The sequence below is a fragment of the Furipterus horrens genome, unplaced genomic scaffold (assembly GCF_987537825.1).
Source record: "Furipterus horrens unplaced genomic scaffold, mFurHor1.1.pri manual_scaffold_7, whole genome shotgun sequence".
In the NCBI taxonomy this organism is placed as follows: domain Eukaryota; kingdom Metazoa; phylum Chordata; class Mammalia; order Chiroptera; family Furipteridae; genus Furipterus; species Furipterus horrens.
Window position 1 is genome coordinate 129,596,521 of NW_028327177.1, and position 14,418 is coordinate 129,610,938.

The window sequence follows — 14,418 nt, forward strand, 5'->3', positions numbered from 1 at the left end:
ATTTTTGTGTTTAATTTATTTTTATTTTGTGGTTTTGTGTGTGTGTATGTGACCCCCACCACCACCACACACACACTAATGCATTTTTAAAGGGTTCTGGTCTCTTTCCATCATGTGTGTGGGTTTCCCTACACCAAACAATTCTCTGACACTAGCTGATGTCCTGTCATTCAGCTCAGTTCTGCCACCAACCACACACAGGTAGCATCAAATGCCACAGGTTAAGGGCTCAGTCCCATAAAACTGCCCTCAGCTTCAGATGCCAATCTGAATTCCAGATTGTCACGTGGACTTCTGACAGAAATTCTGTAAATGAAAGGTTCCCGCAGTCCCTTCCTTGAGTTTGATTCATTTGCTAGAGTGGCTCACAACTCAGAGAAACATTTTACTAACTAGATTACTGGTTTATTATTAACGGATATAATACAGGAACAACCAGAAGGAAGAGATGCATTAGGCTTCATAGGTTTTAATGCTTTGTCACAGAGAAGATACATGTTAGTTTGGGGAATGTCAGGAGCTTCTTGTAACCTTAAAGTTTCAGTGGAACTTGAATTAGACCTTTTGTTGCCTTTTATCTTATAGAACAACTCATTTGTGTACCTTATGTGAAGGGCATTGATTTATTTTTTTCTGTATCATTTTGGACCCACCCCATAGCTTTGTATTAAAAAAATAAAAAGTAATGCCCTGGCCAGGTGACTCAGTTGGTTAGAGTACTGTGCTATGCACTAAAAGGTTGCAGGTTCTATTTCTAGTCAGGGCATATACCTAGGTCACGGGTTTGATCGTTGTTCGGGGCGCCAGCTGGGGAGGCTACCGATGTCTGTCTGTCTGTCTCTCTCTCTCATACATACATGCACACACACCCTTTCCCTCTCTCCCTTCTTCCTTCTGCTCAAATCTATAAACATATCCTCGGGTGAGGATTTCTTTAAAAAGTACTTTTAAGAGCAAAGAAATTTAGGCTCTATTTAGAAGATTACTATTTGTCCCAAATCAAAAGGTTTCTGTTGTTGTTGTTCAAAATAAACTAATAGACCTTATATACATCTTTCTAATTGTAATTTTTCTGGAGTTCTAACACATCGGAACTATGATCTTCAATAGTGAATACCAGTAACTGTTTCCACAGGATGGCAGTGTGGTAACATTTTCATGATGTAATAAATGATTTACAGCATTACTGGTGGTGTGCATTTCTGTAGAACTTACTATTCTTCATGGAAAGCTTTATTCTTCTGGCTTAAAGGGTAAGAAAAGTCAGTTAACATGGATAGATAGAAAGCTGTAATAGATGTGGATGGTAGTTTGGTTAAGTTTCCTATGGAGTTTGTAGGAAGAATTGGTGGGGAATGGTTGCTATTGCTATGGGTTTGTGTTTTTCAGGCCTTCTAAAAACAGTAACAGAAATGGTACTGCTTTGTTGGTTGCCTCTTCAATGCTCAGGTCCAGAAGAGGCAATCTCACGCTCCTTTAAGCGTTGATGGGGCCAGGGTTTTTTTCACCAATCTCACATGAAATTCCCTCACTTTATTGTGGTTCTTTGTGTACCTCATTTTCTCAGATATCTCTTAGAGAACAGGATTGCTCAATAGGATTTTGTAATTTTAGATTGTCTTGACCGTAATGAACATAAGCTTAACATTTGAATGAATTATAGAAGAAATTTTTTTAAATCATCACCCGAGGGTATGTTTTTTGATTTTTAGAGAGAGAAGAAGGAATGGGAGAGAGAGAGAAACTTAGATAGGTTGCCTCTTCTATGCACCCTGACTGGGGATCAAACCTGCAACCTAGGTATGTGCCCTGTCCAGGAATCAAACCCAGAACCTTTTGGTGTACAGGACAGTGCTCCAACCAGCTGAGCCACCCAACCAGAGCTACAGAGGTAATTTTTAAACACAGTTAGATGCTATGTGTGCCCACCATATCTTTTAGTGATTATTTCTGGAAAATTTAGTGACTTAGAGGGAACTAAATGGACCAGAGTCTTTCACTTTTTACTGTATTTTTTAGAACAAAAAAAAAATTACCTTTGCAGTTAAGAACAAGCCAGTAATCCAAAGAAAAAGATGCCGATTTGTCTTTGCCTTGGACTGGGCTGGTGGGAATGAAGAGCAGCTACTCAGGGAATATGAGGTTTTCTTCTGGGGTAGTGAAATGTTTTGGGTGGTAGTTGCACAACATTGTGGATGTACTGAATGCCCCTGAACTGGTCACTTTAAAATGGTTATAGTGTATTGCACCTCACTTTTTTTAAAAAGTCTTTACTTTTTTGTTCAACATGTGCCGTTTATCATATAATAATACTCAGTACTCATTTATATTTATTAAAAAAAGAGAAATCCAGACTCAGGTGATTGTGGTATTTGGATATAAGTGGGCTTAACTAATTAAAATACATAAATAACAGGTTTTCTCAGGCCTGGACTTCTAGTTGTGCTTTTGTGTGTTCAGTATTTGTCTAGGGTTTGATTTCTCAGCTCCAGATGTTTAAAAAGCCGGTTGATCACAGAATTTTAGGTTATTGTTAGGGGAAATCTATAAGTCTTTTTCAAACCCCTCATCCTGTAGTGAGGAAACTTTTGTTAAGTAGTTGTTCAAGATCAAATAATGACCTTGCTCTCTTTTTTTTCTGATTCTGCCTGTGAGTTTATCAGGACTTCTACAAAAACTGATTTTTAAAAAAAACATTGATATTAGAAAACCCATCAACCAAATAGGCTGACAGTTCAAATCATGTGGCATAAAATTTCTTACTCACTTTTATAGCATTTATGCTCAAGTACCTCATTGAGGATAATTCCATTCACACATTAGTATATCTGAAAAGTACATTATTGGGTGGAATACTTCTGCGGTCTCCTAGACAACCAGTTCTCTATTAGCGTGAGATCATCAGAAACTTTATAGTCACATATATGCTCCTTTCTATTTAATTTACTTGAACTTCTTATCATTTTTCTATAACACTGTAGCCATCTCTTAACAGACAGCTTGGGAGGCAAATTAACATTTGAACCATTAGGCCATAATTTACCTTCTATAAATTAGTTTCTTTTAAAAGCAGATAAACTTTCTCAAGTAAGTTGGGTTAAGGGAAGTATATGCTGTATGCTCTGCTAAACAGTGTGTAGCATACAGATATTATTCTATAACAGTTCTCCTCCTTAGTATACCCCCATTTTTTTCCTAATGGAGTAGTGTATTTACCAACAACTGAGTATTAACTGGGCTTCATAAAATGACATAAATAAGCTTTATAAATGGAATAAATTTCACATGAACTTATTTCAGATGGGTTTCATTTTCATTTTTCAATAATTTTTAATTACAGTGATTTTAAATACTAACTGTAATTATCTAATAGTAGTGTGTGAACACCTGAACGCAAAACAAGTCTATTATACAAATTGTATCCGTTCCCCAATTTATCTATACTTTTAGGTTGCTATGCACCAAGAATATTATAATGTACTTAATGCCAAGAGCAAACAAGTTTCCTTTATTAGACCCTACTAAGTTCAGTAACTAGTCTGTTGGCTTGACCTCTGTGTACAAAATTCTTTACTCGGAGGAAACCTAGTAGATGGATTTTTTTTTTTTTACTGTTAACTACTGTACAAAGAGTAGTAGGAGACTATAAAAAGGGTGTGAAATACTTGAGCTTTTGAGACTAACAATTCATATATGACAATGATAAGTACTTATTAGGTCATATATACTTTGGATTAATGGCAATAGGACTGGTAGTAATTATATATTATATAGCTCCTTGAGTTGTGTCCATGATTATTAATGATAGATTGAAGAAAGCTACACTCCATTTGGGAGATAGGGAACACCACCAGTCATCCCCTAACTTGTTCTAAATGATAGCTTGCCAAATGAAGCAGTTAGAATAATTTTTCTTAATTGGCAGAAAGAATTTTTATGTATGATTAACCATCAAATAGTATCAAATAGAATAGTCACTTAAAGATACTATTCTTAAAATAAGTTCAGTTAAAACTTTGCTAAAGAAATTAGTTATGTATACATTTTTGTTTGAAATACTTAATGGTAGTGGTAAATTATCCTTGTTTTCTTTTTTGTCTTTTTAGCATATAGCACTTTCTACATTGTGGGTTTAATACTATCCATGCAGATACCCTTTGTGGGATTCCAGCCAATCAGAACAAGTGAACATATGGCAGCTGCAGGTATGAGAAAATACCTGTTTTCCTTCTTCTAAAGCACATTGCCAGTCTTCAAGGGAATGAGTGGTTTTTTTCCTTTGTTTTTAATTTTCATCATATTAGTTCTAAAACATCACTGTAAAATGAAAATACCATAGTTTTCTTGAGACTTTCTGCTATTTTGTGTTCCCAAAAGTGCCTATCTTCTCAGTCACTGCTGTTTTGAAAAGGCAAAACATCTGTTACTACACAATTCATGTTACTTGCAAACACTAAGTAATATCTGCTTTGTATAAACTAATACTAAATAGTATTTGTACATTGAGTTACTGTACTACTGAGTTTTCATTTCAGCAGATTTAGGTAGAACATTTCATTATGTTAATTACCTCTTACTAAAATATTTCTTCTATCTACTAACTGGAATTAATGGCTTTTATATTGACTAGAAAGTCATATAATTCTCCATGTAGGCAGAGTCCTTTGCCATTATTTATCTGGGTCACTATTAGCAGTAACGGTATCTGTTAGTAAAACTTTTATCAGAGATTCTCAACTCAAGGTCCGTTGCCCATACAAAGACTGTGGGTAGTTATCTTATTTGTAACATTTTATAAATACTAGTATATAACTTTCTGAGGTGATGATCCATAGCTTTTATCATCAGATTCTCAGTGAGAATCTTAAAAAAAAAAAGTTAAGAACCCACAACTCATTATTATATAACACTTTAAAATCTGTGAAATACTTTTACTTACATTTTTAATGTAATGATATAAACTTATCAAGTAGTAATTTGAAAGAGAAATACATACTCAGTTTCGAGTATACAGTTGTGGATAGCTATGTCGGTGTAGATACACAATCACCTGACCTGTATGCATGCATCATTATTATTTTTCCTAAAATCTATATTGTTGATACTTAACCATTCTAAAATTCACTTTAAAAATAACCACTATGACTAAATCTTTTTTAAAAAAATTAATATTCCAGATGGGTTAGGGTTCTCATGTCTTTGTTTAGTTTTATACCTAGTGCTTTTGTATTGTGTTTTGTACAGTTTGGCAATAAACTTTGTACTGTTACTGCTTTAACTTATTTTATCTTAGCACTCACCCTAATATCTACTAATTTAGAATCTTATATAAGTCTGTAATTAATGTCAGATACCTTCACTCAACTGTAAATAATAACTGTGTTTAAGGATTTCACTGATCCAGATTATTTGTTCCTTCAGTAAATCTTAGGATTGTTTTTAAAGACATTTCTGTTTTATTCCCCTAGAAAACATGTCACCAAAATTGGAACAAAGGGAGGAATTTATTCTACTTAATAGGTTCTGGTTATTGAAATGGGATTTTTCTTCCCTGGTTTATGTATGGGGTATCTGAGCATTAAAAGATATATATGTAACAGGGTTTGGGCTGTATTAATTGGCTGTCATTTGACAAAGAAAATACTGGTTAGATAAAATGACTAGTCATTGTTATGAATGGTACGTGGTTTCCTAAGAATCTCTTATATGACCTTTTTCTTTAGGTGTCTTTGCACTTCTGCAAGCTTATGCTTTTTTGCAGTATCTGAGAGACCGATTAACAAAACAGGAGTTCCAGACCCTTTTCTTTTTGGGTGTATCAGTAGCTGCGGGTGCTGTGTTCCTTAGTGTCATTTATTTGACTTACACAGGTAGGTGGGTGTCATCACCTGTAGGATGCGAATCTTGTCAAGCTTATTCAAAAAGGTAATCCTGTTTTTTACAAATTTTGTACATGTTCCATTTGACCCTCTAGGTCAAATACTATGATTGTATTCTGTACAAAATACGAAAATAATAGTTAAAGGTTCTAAAATCTGCGTAGTGCTACAAATCGTGTTTTTTTTTAACATTATCTTAATTTTGCTGCTTCAAGATCTGATAAATCCATTTTCAAGCATCCTCTTGACAGATGAATAGGCCTAAACTGTATAAAATTCGACGCTTCCAATTTACCTACTACATGCTTGCCCTCTGGTGTGTTCTCTGTCTTACTTTTAAACAGTCCGCTAAATCAGTTTCAGTCTGCTTCTGGATTCTAAATTACTTTCTGATCCTGGTTTCACCAGTCCCTAGAACAGGTCAGATTCTTTCTAAAGGTACTCCATCTGTTAATGTAACAGCCTAGCTCATAAAATTATGAAGAATTTAATTGACAGGAGAAAAAGGGATGAATATTTAAAATCACCTTCATAATTCGTCTTAACTTGGTATACTGTATTAGATAATTTAGACACCTCCCCTTTTTTTATATTATCCAATGCTCTCTTACTGTCTACCCTTATTTTTCTAGTCAGCTTGAAGCTTAAGGGAGATCTGGAAAACTTCCTACAATTTTATTATCAACTTGGGTTTCTCTGGAAATGTACTCTCCATGGATATTTGTTTTATTTGATTACTAACATTTTATCTGACTACCTGCCCTTTGAAATATGTTGTCACCTACAAAATAAAACTGAAAATTTTAAGATATTAGGTTAAATTAGTCCATAATAATCAGTAAACATAAAACCAATAAAACAAACAAAAACAATTAAATAAAAGGCAGATTAATTTTTCCTCTACATTTTTCCTTCTTAGGTTACATTGCACCTTGGAGTGGCAGGTTTTACTCATTGTGGGACACTGGGTAAGCGCAGATAAGTCATTTGTCCTCATTCAAATATCGTTTAAGTATCTACCATATACTACTTTGGTAAATGTTGAATTCCTTGTATATTTTTCTCTGCTATAATACCCGTTTGGAATGCAAGTCATGTATTTCTTTTTCACATGGGCAAATGTCTTATTTGTCAAAACATTTCAGATAATATATGTGTCATTTTTATGATTGATTTTTATTTTTACCAGTGAATTCAAAGTTTCCATCTATTAATATTTACTTTTTAATCATCAAGGATAGATGCTGTGTTATAAATCCATATTCTATAGATGTGAAGGAAAAAATTAAAAATTTTCTAATGCCATAGTATCTTAAGTTTTTTGATCTTTTAATCTGTTAATAAACTAGAAAATATCTGTGTGTTTTTAAGTATGCTATTTCTGTTGATGATAATTTGTCTCTCTTTCCTGTTCCCGCTGTTCTGTCTTCTGTGTTACTCCCAAATGGCCCAATAAAAAACCTAGCACAGTTTATTGAATGGGCCTAATTTTTGATGTGATACCAAAAGGTCTAATTAAAGGGCATAAACAAATATGTACTAACGACTGAAACTAACATTTGAACACATAATTGAAAAGATCAGCCAGTGGATAACCAGACAGTTTGAGGGAAATCTCCAGTTGTACTGTGTTCTGATTAGGTAAATTACTAGGTTAAATTGTTTCTCAGTCATACTTCTTGCTTCCTAAATTTTAATGGACTACTTGGGAATCTCGGGGCATTTCAGGAATAATTTATCCTGTCCTTTCCATTTCCCTTACCTTCTCTATGACATTGCCTTATTTAGAAAGGTATTGTGGTAATATGATATCTTAATGGATAACGCAGTTCTGCTAATAGTAAGTCCCCAAAAGGCAGTGAGATATAGGAGGTGCTAAGTTAAACTACAGAACAAATTCCTGTTTGAGCAAAGATTTTTGTATTAAAAGTCAGAACCAACACTTTTATAGTATAACTAGCCATAGATAATTTTCCTAGTTTTAGAGATGACATACCATGTTTCCCCAAAAATAAGACATCCCCTGAAAATAAGACCTAGAGGCAGTCACTGCTACAGCTCCCCCCAAATTCTTGATGGAATTCAGAGTTTGGCTGGTTATGCTGATGTTTGTGATGACATGACTACAGCATATTAATAAATGCTAATTTTTTGTTCAATAAATGTGAATTCTTGTTCATGGAAAAATAAGACATCCCCTGAAAATAAGACCTAGCGTGTCTTTAGAAGCAAGAATTAATATAAGACACTATCTTATTCTTAGGAAAACAGGGTACTGGTTTTAGTTTTATCAGTGAGGACCAGATTTATATCCAATACAACAAGTAATGTTGAATATACTTTTAGCGAAATGGGATGGAAAAGAGGAACCATATCTACAATCGAAGAAAAATTTTTCATCTAAAAAAGATTTTATTTAATTTTAAATATTACCTTTTTTAAATACCAGGTATGCAAAAATACATATTCCGATTATAGCATCAGTGTCTGAGCATCAACCTACAACTTGGGTGTCTTTCTTCTTTGATCTACATATTCTTGTGTGTACCTTCCCAGCAGGCCTATGGTTCTGCATTAAAAATATCAACGACGAAAGAGTATTTGGTAAGAGATTTTTAATAAATACTTATATTTAGAACAATTATTTTTATTATTGAGGTTATTACTTTAAAGTTTTGTTCTTTGTATGGCTGTACATAGTCAAGATAAATTTCTTATTTTGCATAAATCTTAGGCAAGAAAAACCCAGTGAATTTGCATTATATAAATTTTAACTGTTTTTACTTAGCACTAATATATAAAATTTTCATTCAGTTTACTACATTTTCTGAGAGGTTATTTTTATAGTCTTTGGCTAAGAATTAGAAATTAAAACGTTTTGGCAGTATAGCCTTGACTTAACTTTCTAAGTTAGAGCTGATTAAGTTGGAAGAAGTTTACAGGGGTGTCCATCGAAATTTCAGTGGAAAGTATGTTTTGTAATGGAATAAGAATCACCTTTAAGTGAACACCCTCTTCACTAATAGCTTTGTGTAAATTTTCTGCTAACAAGACTTAGAAATACAAACTAAATACAAAACTTTAAAAGGCAAGTTTTTAGGATCTAATATCAAAATACAAGTGGACAAAATAAGCAGGTACCAAAGACTCCATCATTGATCAGTCATCACAAAAAGTATGCTGTCGCTGTTTTGCATATGATTGAAACTGAAAAAAAGCAACATACAGAGTCACAGAAATAAATAATTTGTAGTACCAGGATCTGAACTTACACAAGTATGGAGCCTGTACCATGAGCGGCACTCAAGTTCCTATGCAGAGTGAAATCAGGAGGAAAAAATAGCACCTGCATGAGTTCTAACCAAAGGGTGACACTCCTTCTTCTTGTTTGTATAGACCAGTGCCTCTGGAGAAGGCCATGTTAATATTGCATCATTCAAAAAGATTTAGCTTAAACATATTGCCCACCTCATGCATGACTCAGGAGTCGTAATCTAAAGAGAAGTGAATGCATATGTCCAAAAAAGGACATGTTTAATAATGCACGTAGCAACTTTATCCATAATAGCCCGTAATTAGAAACATTCCAAAGGCTATTCGCAGTAGAATAGATAAATAAATTTTGATGTACTGTATTTGTGCAATGGAATAAAACACAACTATTAATAAAAGAATAGGATGGGTAAATTTAAAAGGCAAGTACAAAAGAGAACATTTTTATATGATTTTTTAATAAAGTTTAAGAATAGGAAAAATAAATTAATGCTTTAAATGTCCAAATAGTGATTACCCTTTTAATAGGCAGTGGGGAGGGCAGTAAATTGACTTGGAAGAGGCATCAGGGATCCTTCTGAGGAGGTTCTATATACGGGTAGTAATTTCTTAGGTGTATGCATATGTAAAAATTTATTGAGCTATACAGTTAGGAACATGGTATAATAAATGTATTTTTTAGTCAGGAAATTAAATTTTAATTAACTTCACATGAGATGAAAGCTCAGATGACTCGTTGACTTTATAAAGTCATATAGCCTTCAGCCTGAATGGTAGAGCCTTTCCCTGTGGTTAGCACATTATGTGGAAGGCTTTGGCTTTTGGAAAATACTTTCACTTTTTTTTTTAAGTCTCTTATCAGTAACTTTAAAAGTTCCTCTTCTGGCTAATAAATTATATCCTTAATAAATTATATCCTCGTCCTATTTTTACTTTAAAGCAAGCTTTATGCCAGATATTGGCACTAGCTTTTCACAGACTTTGATTCTATAAACTTACTTTGCCTGATAATACTATTCCTCAAATATGTTTTCTCATCCATCAACTGTGGATTTTCTAATATATGAGCCTATTGACAAATAATGAATTTGTTTAATTCCCCATAATAACTATAACTAAATTTAAATCATAATACATTTCTCTAAATTGTTGTTATATGGTATTTATTTAGTAAACATTGGCCATAATTTCTAAATATAACTATGAAATCATTTGGTTAGTATTATCATTTCAAGAACAATTAGCTCTTCTGCGAGATGTCCTCTTTTAGATTTGGTTTCTACTGTGGTATTAACTGTTTAGTTCAGTTCCCTTTGAACGTTTTCTGAAGGGTTGTAAGAGAGCTTGTCTTTGCAGTTGCTCTGTATGCAATCAGCGCCGTCTACTTTGCTGGAGTGATGGTGCGGCTGATGTTGACTTTGACTCCAGTGGTGTGTATGCTGTCTGCAATCGCCTTCTCCAATGTGTTCGAGCACTACCTGGGGGATGACATGAAAAGGGAAAGCCCACCTGTGGAGGACAGCAGTGATGAGGATGACAGAAGGAACCCAGGCAATCTGTATGATAAGGTGGGGCATCTAAAGTAAGGCCTTGAAATTTTTTATGTGCTTTATTTTTCTACCATAGTAAGAATTCTAAATATTAAGAAATGGATTAAACAGGATGTCGACAAACTGACGTTTCCAGTTGGTGTTTTTGCTCAGAATAAGAATATAGAATGTAATCAGAGTAGGAGTCGTCATTTCATTTTAGTTAGGCTTTATCTAAAATCCCTGTATTTTTGAGAGCCAAAACCTAGTGTTTACTAAATTATCTAAAATTGAGCAGTATAAACCCTTCTGAAACCCTGTGCACAAGTACTTACTCTTGAGGTCCATATTCAATGTAAACTTCTAAAACATTTGGTTGATTGCATATTAAAATAAAAGGGAATAAATGCCTTTAAAAAAAAAAGAAAGAAAGCAAGCCTCCAGCTTGTTACAATAGGCAGCCAGGTAACAGAAAGATTGTATTTGGTGCAAACGTGGAAAAGACCTGTAAGAATTAGAGCACTTGTCTTGGGTGACATTAAACTTTATTTGAATATTAACTAGATTTTTAAATACCAATAAGCAATGATACTTTCCAGGACAAATCTAGACTTGCAATTTAGAATTTATCACTGTTCTCTCTTCTGGATTTTTGGTGGTTTTAAAAATTGTTTTCAAAAATGTAATCTTAATTTTAACAGGTCTATTGGTTTCAGAGTTTGGAAATTGGAAAATTGATTCTGATAATGCTTTTCTTTTTTTTTTCTTTTTTTTTTGTCCTATACTAAAGTTCTGCATGGTCTGCATTATAGCTAGACAGTTATTTTCAGGATGAGGAATTCAAATTTTGTAAGAAAAGTTTGCCGGAATGAAGTCATTTGGTTATCTCCTTTGTATTTAAGTAAAGCGTAAGGACTGCTGGTTTGAAAGCAGTTTCTTACTGGGTCTGTGGCCAGCTCCCGGACTGGGTATAGTCCCAGAAAACCTCCTCATTCACATTGACTTAAGAATCTACCTTGCTAATTATTAGAAAACATTGTGTCACTCACAGAAGAATACTTGATGAATATATAGTTTTTTTTCTCAAATAATTAAATTGATAGATTAACATTCTCCCAACTTTCCACTTGAATGTCTCAATGAAGGAAGTCAAATGATGAATTTGTCTAACCAGTTTTTTGTATCTTTAGGCAGGTAAAGTGAGGAAACATGTAACTGAACAGGAAAAGACTGAAGAGGGATTAGGTCCTAATATAAAAAGCATTGTCACCATGTTGATGCTGATGCTATTGATGATGTTTGCAGTCCACTGTACCTGGGTCACAAGCAATGCCTACTCCAGTCCAAGTGTGGTCCTGGCCTCTTACAATCATGATGGGTGAGAAAATAACTTCGTTACAAAAGGATTGTACGCCCCAGCCCCCCTTTTTTCTGTCTCAGTAGTTAATAATTCAAAACTAGAATGTGAAGCTCTGCATTAGAATCTACCATGTTTTTCTTGCGGCCTTCCTCTCTGCCTACCCACTTTGGTAGATGTGGGTAGCAATCATTGTATTTCATGCTCTGTCCACAATGTCTTTGCATTCATAACATACATTAGTTTTTCTCAAAATGTGGTCCTTAGACATAGAGTAAGTTCTCAACATCATAGATAGGTTCTGTGAATTGAGGCAGAACGATATATAACGAAACCAGTTTTATCATAGGCTAATTGAACAAGAGCTCAGTTTCTATCACATCTCATCAACATTGTAACTTACAAGGAATGTTATTCAAGAACCTGCTGTACAGCAACATCATTATCAGGAAGCCTGTTAGACATACAAATTTTTTATCCCATGTAGGCCTATTGAATCAGAAACCTGGGGGGTAGGGCCTAGCAGTCTGTGGTTTAATAAGCCATCTAGGTGATTATGATGCAGCTAAGACTGAAGAGGAGCTGATGTATAATTGCCACCCAGCTTCTGTCATTTGGGTGCTTGTTAGACTTGCAAAATATCAGGCCTCACCCCAGAACCACTAAACCAGAATCTGCTTTTCTGTGAGATACCCAGGTGATTTGTATGCATATTAAAGTTTTAAGAAGCATTAGCCTAGCTCTTCACTTCATTGATTTATCTCCCTCTCCTCTGCTTCCCACTTTTGAGGCTTTTAAAGACCATCCTTAAAATGTGAAATTAATTCAGTGGTTGAACATGTCAAGATTTTAAGTTACCCTCTTCACATTTATAAGATCTCATTTGAAAGAATATTGTGATTCTTTTCAGCACCAGGAATATCTTAGATGATTTTAGAGAAGCATATTTTTGGCTAAGGCAAAATACAGATGAACATGCCCGAGTGATGTCTTGGTGGGATTATGGCTATCAAATAGCTGGAATGGCTAATAGAACTACTTTGGTCGATAATAACACCTGGAATAACAGCCACATAGCACTGGTAAGAATTCATTAAACAAAAGATCAAACTTATAAATCTTTTCTACTTAGCAATCAGGCTTCACTTGTGATTAAGAAGGATAAACATAGGTGAAAGTACTCTTTGCCTGTTGAATTATCAAAATATCTCTTGATACATTCATACCGTAAAGTGTGTTTGGGTTATTTATTTATCATTCAGAATTGTAGGCTGGTTTCTGGCAGATCTCATGCTGTTTCATGATATTAGCTCACTGGAGAATTAGGCAAAATCTGAAACTTTTAAAACACTAAATTTGACATTTTCCATTTTATAAATTCAAATACTTATTTGCAAATATGTAAAGCAAATGCACTGTATTCAAATTATGGTTAATTTACATAAATTAAGGTAATCTTTTTTTTAAGATTTGAAATAGATAATAGGTATTAACCAAATGAGTTTGATTTATATTAGTGTTGTAGCTAATCATCAGATGTCTGATAGACTGAGGAGAACATATTTGCTAGCTAGATTACTGGTCATACCTGGCCTTGAGGTAATGAGAAATTCTATTCCTTTTAAGCTTGCCTGCTTTTATATTAAAATGTTAATTTCATGAAACAGTTATTAGCAAAATATTAGAACATGTTTTCTGATTTTGACATTTCTGCTATATCTGGTTATAGTGAGTGAGGTGGCTTGTAAATCTCAGTAAATTTGTTAAATTCATAGCAGATCATTTCTATAAAAAATAATTCCATGTAAATCAGATTCTTGAGGTACATTTTATCTTAGGTAAAAATATACATTTATTTCTTTTTTTTAGCATATTGTGGGACTAAATACACACATTCTCATTTTTTTTCTGTAGGTGGGAAAAGCTATGTCTTCAAATGAAACAGCAGCCTATAAAATCATGAGGAGTCTGGATGTAGATTATGTTTTGGTCATTTTTGGAGGGGTTATTGGCTATTCTGGTGATGACATCAACAAGTTTCTCTGGATGGTTAGGATAGCTGAAGGGGAACATCCGAAAGACATTCGGGTAAGAAACTGTTAGTGCAGGCGTGGGAAAGACAGCTCACAGTGTCCAAGTAATTCTGTTACCTTGCTAACTGTGTATTACTTGTTTTCATTATTTTATCCCCCAAATTAGACTCTCACTCTCACTTTACTATTAAATAAAATACTGTAAGCATTTTCTCAGTTTTAAAACTTTTGAAATTCGTAAAATTCATACCTGATACTTCCATTCTCCCCTCTGAAGCAATCCCTTGTCAAAATTCTTGCTTTGACTCCTTCACAGCCTCTCAAGTCTGTCCTTTTCTTTCCATTGT

The 14,418-nt window shown here is 34.0% G+C and overlaps 1 protein-coding gene across 1 annotated transcript in view; it reads left to right on the forward strand.

Moving 5' to 3' along the window:
* STT3B (STT3 oligosaccharyltransferase complex catalytic subunit B) overlaps positions 1 to 14,418 on the forward strand; it is a 76,014-nt gene that overhangs the window by 51,138 nt on the left and 10,458 nt on the right. Inside the window, exons 6-13 of the mRNA XM_090284421.1 lie at positions 4,107 to 4,205; positions 5,724 to 5,870; positions 6,799 to 6,847; positions 8,329 to 8,483; positions 10,509 to 10,720; positions 11,872 to 12,059; positions 12,949 to 13,120; positions 13,953 to 14,126. Of these exons, the coding sequence (XP_090140547.1) occupies positions 4,107 to 4,205; positions 5,724 to 5,870; positions 6,799 to 6,847; positions 8,329 to 8,483; positions 10,509 to 10,720; positions 11,872 to 12,059; positions 12,949 to 13,120; positions 13,953 to 14,126 (1,196 nt within the window). The remainder of the gene's footprint in view (positions 1 to 4,106; positions 4,206 to 5,723; positions 5,871 to 6,798; positions 6,848 to 8,328; positions 8,484 to 10,508; positions 10,721 to 11,871; positions 12,060 to 12,948; positions 13,121 to 13,952; positions 14,127 to 14,418) is intronic.